This window comes from Nestor notabilis, unplaced genomic scaffold, assembly GCF_000696875.1.
Source record: "Nestor notabilis isolate BGI_N333 unplaced genomic scaffold, ASM69687v1 scaffold25899, whole genome shotgun sequence".
NCBI lineage: Eukaryota > Metazoa > Chordata > Aves > Psittaciformes > Psittacidae > Nestor > Nestor notabilis.
In genome coordinates this window covers 35,769-39,956 of record NW_009943610.1, presented here as the reverse complement: position 1 = coordinate 39,956, position 4,188 = coordinate 35,769, and the positions used below count along the sequence as shown (strand labels likewise).

The 4,188-nt window shown below is 40.2% G+C and overlaps 1 protein-coding gene across 1 annotated transcript; it reads right to left on the bottom strand.

Annotated features, from left to right (window-relative positions):
• Positions 1-1,741: 1,741 nt before the first annotated feature.
• On the bottom strand, positions 1,742-3,471 carry TMEM252 (transmembrane protein 252). The gene is made up of 2 exons (XM_010022022.1): positions 3,194-3,471; positions 1,742-2,138 (listed from the first exon to the last, which is right to left on the bottom strand). The coding sequence occupies exons 1-2, from the start codon at positions 3,469-3,471 to the stop codon at positions 1,742-1,744; spliced, it is 675 nt and encodes a 224-aa protein (XP_010020324.1).
• Between the last annotated feature and the right edge of the window lie 717 nt (positions 3,472-4,188).

Below are 4,188 nucleotides of genomic sequence, written 5' to 3'. Positions count from 1 at the left end.
TTGCACTTTGAAAAGTAAGATGTACTGAAGCCAAGTGTCTTTTGAGATGCAGTGTGAAGACTCATGAGGAACAAATCAGGACTGGGAAGAAGCATGTTGGTGCTTTTACCAGAAAGCCACTAGAGCAGCAGCTACAGTAGGTGGCAGTCTGCTTTCATAAGGGCAGTCTTTGTGAGCAAAGGATATGTTTTAATATCTCAGCACTGACCTTCGTCCTCGGCTTCAGAAGCAATAGTTGTGCCTCTGCACTGAATTGGAGAAAATGGCTGTTTGTGTGCAGTTTTGAATAGCTGTCAAACAGAACTAGCCTAAACCCACATCCACTCACCATCCCTTTTTTATGAATGGATATTGATAATATGTAACAACTGGTATTTTGTACCAGTTAATTGCTTTTCTCTACAAGAAGACAAATAAAACTTTGTAAGGAAGGCTGAAGTACAGTGTATATCTTTACATCTGATGTGTTTGAGGAATGACGGTAGCCATAATCTCATGAAGTGTACAGCTTTTCCTGAGGTCTTTTACTTAGTAACATGAGAAATGAACGCTTGCAAAAGAGCAGCATAGGTAAGCTTATGCAAAGGTGCAAGGCTCCTAAAACCATATGATACATCTAGCAAAGGGAAAACTATTACTAATACTGTTTGTATTAATATCTCAGAATCTGGGTGCTACGACAGACACAGACCCTTCTGTGGCTATTGTTGGATTAACAGTTTCATCAAGTCTGGAAATTGCAAGATCGCTGTGTTGTTCAGCTGTGATTGCAGCAGCACCTACTTGGACAGTATTTCTGTTTCCCAAAACCTCAGATGTTTTTGTACCCAACAATACAAAGATACACTCCCAGCATGCTGGAGGAAGAGTAGAAAAAGGAATTCAGAAAGATCAGTGAGAGAAAGAACTATCACAAGGTACAGTCAGGTCAGCCTGGACAGGGCTCTGAGCAACCTGCTCTAGTTGAAGATGTCCCTGCTCCTTTCAGGGGGGTTGGACTAGGTGACCTTTAAAAGTCCCTTCCAACCCAAACCATACTATGGTTCTAACAAAAAGCGTAACACCTATAGTCAGTGTTATAGGTCCAAATCCGAGTGAACGTCATTTTTCTTGTCATTGTGCAGTTATAGTCAGCAAAGGTTTTTCCTCCTGCGATTGCTAATTCCCTCGTAGGAGCTATGGGCATGACCAGGGTTGTCTGTTTAGTACCTAGGAAGTGTACTAAGTATACTGTATTGTGTGCTTATACTGAACCACGAACACCTCATATCAGACGAGCAGAAGCAAGGCATTTGTTTTAAATACAAAATTTATTCATGAATTCAATAGTAAAATACCAGCTATTATTACGCCAAAATAAAGCAGGTAACTTCGAAGGCATATGATACAAAAACAACAAATAATTTAAAATCTCCAAAGAAAAGCTGAGTTAGCAGGTTTCCCAAGTCAGCTAATGTTACAAAACCACGAAAGACTTTCAGACAAAACTTCTTTTGAGACACAAGGCATTTAAGATTGATTACAGCATGACGCTTTTATCTTGCAGCATAGGAAATTCCTATTGCCAGTGACATTGACTATGACAAGATACAGCTTGATTATTTCTATCTCTATGGAGATTCATTCTGCTTTGAAATACTGAACACATTTTTATATATATCCCCTCCACTTCCACTCAAACACACAAATAGTCAATGTTTTTCCTGGGCAGTTTGAGCCTACGTGGTACACTATTCAGGGATCACTGATGCATGTCTTCTTCCAGTTTTCTGTGCTTCACAGATGCAGGATTTTGACCACTGCCTGTCTCGGGTGTTTTGACAGGCGTTTTTTCTGAGCAGTGTGCATCCTGTTGGTAACTGTTTTCTTGCGTGGATCGGTGAGAATTTGATTCCCCTCCGAGGTTCAGCTTTTGGTCAGCTGTTTGCTGCTGCTGTAGCTGCTGTGCAAATAATTCATATGGTGGTGGCTGTTCCTGCTCATTAGTTTCACTGATGAACTCTGCGCTGCTTTCACTATACAGAGGCGGAGGGATATTTAAGAATTTCTGCTGTTTTAGAGCAGAGGCAACTGGCAATGGGCTGGTCTGTTTTTCAGGATCTGTGCTGTATTCATAGGAGGGTGGATAGAAGTCAGGTCTGAGAAAAAGCAAACCAAAAAGAAACACACGTTGAAATGTGATTTATCTCAGAGAGCTTGGTTAGATGCTTTGTCTCTTATGTTTCCAAAGTTTCAATGAGGCTTAAACTGTAAATGAAAACCTAAGTAGTTTTGATCAGTGGAATACATTAATATAAAACAGCAGGCATAGCTGGGATAATTACCTGTCTCTTTCTACAAAATGCGATATTAAAATGCAGAATTCTAAAAGACAAGCCTTCTCCACAAAGAGCTACCACCCAGGGCATACAAACGTTCACATTTGTGAGTATTTCAACAAAGGTCCAAGAAAAGTTTGATTTGAAGAAGAAAGAGGTCATTGTCCAAAACAGGTTAATCTATTATTACAATAATCATGGTTTTCCGGTTTTAAAATACGTTTTGCATGCTTTTGCTTACCTAACCAAAATTTGGTGGATGCTGTTTCTATAGTGCCTTTAGACCACCCATTGTCAGTATTTCTGGTGCAGTTTCCACAACAGTCAGGGAAAAATAATGTGCATCCAGTTAGCTTGTTAAAGACTTTTGTCAGGCCTAGTGCCAATCAGTTTAAGAAACTCTCTTTCTCAAAGTATCAGTCTTTTCACAAGAACACTTTGGTAAAAAACATACAGAGCGCTGAAGCACTCTGCATACCTCGTTGTTCATAAGCAGTATGAGCACCTATCCCACAGCAGCACATCTGGGATTGTCTGCTGAGATGGAAATAAGGATGCTCCTGCAGAAACCCCATCAAGTCAGCATAGCTGCACCTGCTGCCTCCGTGCATGGCTTTGGACCATTCTGTGCAACCTGCTAAGTTTCCTGCAGAATACCTTACCTTATGTATTGTTTGTACAACTTGCTGTTTGCACACATTGCTGCTTTCTCAAGCAAATCAAATTTCAGACCACAGCTGTCTCCAGAGAAATATAATAAAATGGCTACCTACTTTTTATTTAGTAAAAACTGTATTGCTTTGTTCGTCTCACAGTATGTTTACAAAACAGCCTCCCTTCCTCCCAGTTCAGCAGCATCAGTTTGCAGCACATACCTGTCTATGGTGCTGACACGCAGCTCTCTAAGGCTGGGATTTAGAATGAAGATGCTGCTGAGGCCTCTGTATTTCAAGACTTCGTGGAAAGTGCTCCAGAAAATGCCAGCCACAAGGAGAAAGAACCCCAATGCTAACAGGCAATAAAACACCAGCTCATTTTTTCCACATCTGCAGGTAGAGGAACTTGTGGAAATGCACAAGACTCCCAGACACATTGTAGAGAAACTGAGTAAGAGCACTAAAAGACGAATGAAGGTAAAAACACCTTTTGGCATCTTTCCTAGCAGACAGAGCACTTGGTTCCTGCCTGCTGTTTGCTTGGTGGCTCTCTCAGCTGTGTTTCTCATCTTCATCTGTTGGTATTTTATACACTTCAGGATCAGTTGGCCTTTGGACAATTAAGAGAAGCATGAGTATTTTTTAAGATACTCATTAACTCTTTGAGATACTCATAAGCTCTTTGAGATTAGTTTGCAATCTTAAACCTACTTTAAGGAAGGAAACAGAAACTTCTTGCACCATTCGTTTGCCATTGTAATCTCTGGAGTGCATACTGAACTGCTGCGTTCATTGCATGTTACAATTTGCAACAGTTTACTCAGGTGGTTCATGAATGAGACCTATATTTGTCTGTCTTGAACACACAGACACCGCCCCCCCCCCCCAAAAAAAAAATCCCAACAACAAAGGTAGTGTTCGTAACTCCCTGTTTAAAGTTTGAAGGGAAAATACACTTTTTTTAATCACATGTTTTCATCTTTCAGTGGATTTTGGTCTCCATCTGTCTTGAATGCATTATTCAACTGCCTTGATATTTTTAATTGCTCCTTGAAAAAGGATAAGTTCTAGCTTACAGTGTGATATAATCAATGGATTTAGTAAATGAGAGGAAAGAAATCATAATGTCAAAAAAGGACATAGGCATACAGGACATCTTCTTGTCTGCAGGTTCATTTGTACTCCAATTCCTTTACCATCATTCTCTTCTCTCT

Excerpts from the sequence above, each read along its gene's own strand:
- TMEM252 (XM_010022022.1), bottom strand. The coding sequence starts at position 3,471 with ATGCCAAAAGGTGTTTTTACCTTCATTCGTCTTTTAGTGCTCTTACTC. Across the intron at positions 2,139-3,193 it reads CGTGTCAGCACCATAGACAG|ACCTGACTTCTATCCACCCT; the intron begins GTATGTGCTGCA and ends GCTTTTTCTCAG.